Source organism: Benincasa hispida, chromosome 7 (genome assembly GCF_027475165.1).
Source record: "Benincasa hispida cultivar pf3 chromosome 7, pf3_genome.v1.1, whole genome shotgun sequence".
Taxonomy (NCBI): domain Eukaryota; kingdom Viridiplantae; phylum Streptophyta; class Magnoliopsida; order Cucurbitales; family Cucurbitaceae; genus Benincasa; species Benincasa hispida.
The window spans coordinates 19,952,377-19,955,053 of NC_143484.1; the positions used below are offsets into that span (position 1 = coordinate 19,952,377).

The 2,677-nt window shown below is 35.8% G+C and overlaps 1 protein-coding gene and 1 long non-coding RNA gene across 2 annotated transcripts; one reads left to right on the top strand and one right to left on the bottom strand.

Moving 5' to 3' along the window:
* On the bottom strand, window positions 1-555 carry LOC120080973 (uncharacterized). Its single transcript, XM_039035655.1, has one exon. It carries the CDS (start codon window positions 553-555, stop codon window positions 1-3), a length of 555 nt encoding a protein of 184 aa, XP_038891583.1.
* An 884-nt stretch (window positions 556-1,439) lies between these two features.
* LOC150035007 (uncharacterized) lies at window positions 1,440-2,460 on the top strand. Its single transcript, XR_016530455.1, has 3 exons — window positions 1,440-1,711; window positions 1,881-2,008; window positions 2,110-2,460. It is a non-coding gene; the product is annotated as an uncharacterized LOC150035007 (long non-coding RNA).
* The last annotated feature ends 217 nt before the right edge of the window (window positions 2,461-2,677 follow it).

Genomic DNA, 2,677 nt, shown 5'->3' on the forward strand with positions numbered 1-2,677 from the left:
TCATTTTCTGCTTTTTTCTGAATCATATCCCTCCTTCTGACCGCGCATGATAGTCTTCATGCTATTCAATGTACATCTAGAAAAGAGGGAAGACCAATCATAATGTACAAAGACATCATGGTCATCGACGATCCCAAATATATTCACATCAAGTTGGGTTTTCTTGTCTTTTCCAATCATCTCCGTTTCAATGAATAGTGCCAATGCAACCTTGACAGCATCTTCGTCATTAGTAAAATTGAACTTCTCGAATGCGATCTCCACGTCCTTGCAAGAACTATGCTTTTCATTTGGGTCATTCGGTCCAAGAATGAGTTCTCGCAGTCTTTCACCGCTTATTTCTCTTTCTACTGTTTTCCTGGTCGGCCACAACCAAGTTATGAAGTTAAAATCATCTTGGGAGAATGTTACCTTCTTCCTTAGAATATAGAATGATATAACGTCTGGGTTCGCATGTACTACCTCCCTTAACAGAAAGTGGTGCAATTGTTGTCCATTAAAAACAAGATCTATATCCAAGTGTGGACCAAAGGCCGTTTTCCTATACAGTCTCATCTATTCTTCTATCAACTTATTCTTAATCACAGATGCAGTTTGGTGGATTTGGCAACAAACTGTAGCAGGAAAATATTTCTCAGCAGAGAATGTCATCTTACCAATCAGACAAACGTGTACATTACAAGAATTAGTAAACAATCGCATAACAAAAATTAAATGATCGTATAACAAAAATTAAACGATCGAATAACAATAACTGAACAATCGCATAACCAAAAATTGAATGATCACATAACACAAATTAAACAATCACATAATAGTTAGTTAAACGATCACACAATATAGACCTAAACAATCACACATTAAATATCTAATCGATCGCTTAGTATTCTCTATTCGATCGCTTACCAATCTCTATCTGATCACTTAGTAATATATTAACGCTCGTTTACTATTCTCTAAAAGCTCGCCTAGTATTATCTATCTGGTCGCTTAGTATTCTCTCAATGATCGATTATGAACGAATACGTGATTAAACCCTAAAAGATAGTCAAACCTCGAATATCAACATGTATTCTTAAAGGAGAAAAGTCTCATACCTTTCAGATCACGACGACGATGACAAGTATGTAGAAACGACCGACGAGAAACCTACGAGGAGTGCTCGGCTGAAGTTCGGAGAGAAAACAAGAGCAACATTGAGCGAAAATTCTTTGAAAAGGAAATGAAGGGACCTATCGTTTGGTATTTTATTCATAGAGGCCCTATCAAACGATCTAAAGACTTTTTAAAATTGAGGATAATTTTAGAATTTCGTATGAGCAAAAGGTTGGTGATAAAAAAGTTTGTAGGAATAGGTCAATGGTAGAAAAGTTTTTTATTATTGGGTCGTTTTTGAGAAATTTTCCCATTTTTCTCTAATTCGTTCTCCTTCTCCCACCGTTGCGCCCTACATTTGCCATGTCTCAATGTTGCCTTATCTTTGTTTGATCGCTAAGGTTCAAAGGTTATAACACCAATAAATATTAGGGATTCGAGTTCTGCCGCCACCCAGTTGCGGCCTCTCTCACACTGGCAATCTAGGTACTAGTTGCTTCATTGCTCTCTGATTTGCAATCCAAGTACCGCTGCCTGTCTCAGATTGCACAAGAACCGGCAAGTGAAATCAGGGTAGAAAATTGATTTCATGTTATCCAGCTTCAAGGCAAGCCAGGTTCCACTTGCTTCGTTTCTCTCCCTATCATATCCTCACTTTCACTCTCACTCTTCATACTTGTACTCCTTCGAGTAGTTAGAAACCCCGAAAGCGCCGATGGAACTCGATTTCCTTCGACAAGCTAAATTCTCGTACAAATTTTGATTTATAAATCATGTTATTTCAGTTAATTTTAGTATACGTATCGGAAATTGTTGATAAAAGATCCTCCGCCACGTCCCGGTGTTGCCCTATCCCCATTTCATCGCTTAGGTTCATCTCTGAGAAATGAACTTGTTAAAATTCTCATTGAAGGTAGAAATTAAATTAGACCTGTATTCATTCTTGACGTATAGTTTTAGTGTTATTTTGGTTTTGATTCTTGTTCTGGTTTTTTCTTTTTTCTTTTGGAAAAGTTCATATCAAATGGCGAGTTGAAGATCGATTGTCTTCTACTGCTACAAAATTGGGAGAACCGGCTAGGCAACACAATTATTGAGTTTTTATTTTTATTCAATCTATGGTTTGTTCCCCTAATTGAGTTATTACGTTCACAATTCATAGCTTCTATAGTTTTAATTTGTTTAGGTAATCATATAGGATTTCTACCTTTTTCATGTGTTTTTATCATGTCTCACTCTCAATGATTCTTGGGTTTTGTTTCTACATATGCTTGGAGGCCTAAATATCATGTCTAGGGAAATCTTAGCAAAAACTTCGGAATTTTTTATGAATTTATTACATAAGTCCAACAATTCATTTTTTTTTCCAGTAGCTTTACCAAATTATGTAATGTTACCTCTTGGCTATTTTCATCTCCTGCATTAATTCAAACTATTTAATAGTTGAAATTGACTTTATTATTATTATTTTGGATTAACAAATGGATACTCAAAGATATAAGCAAACAATCCTTTTTATTTGCATAAAACTCTCTACATGACTCTACTTCCACCATCTACAACCTTCGCCTTTACCCATAGA

Bases quoted from the DNA above. Each gene is read 5' to 3' on its own strand.
- LOC120080973 (XM_039035655.1), bottom strand. From the start codon at position 555: ATGAGACTGTATAGGAAAACGGCCTTTGGTCCACACTTGGATATAGAT.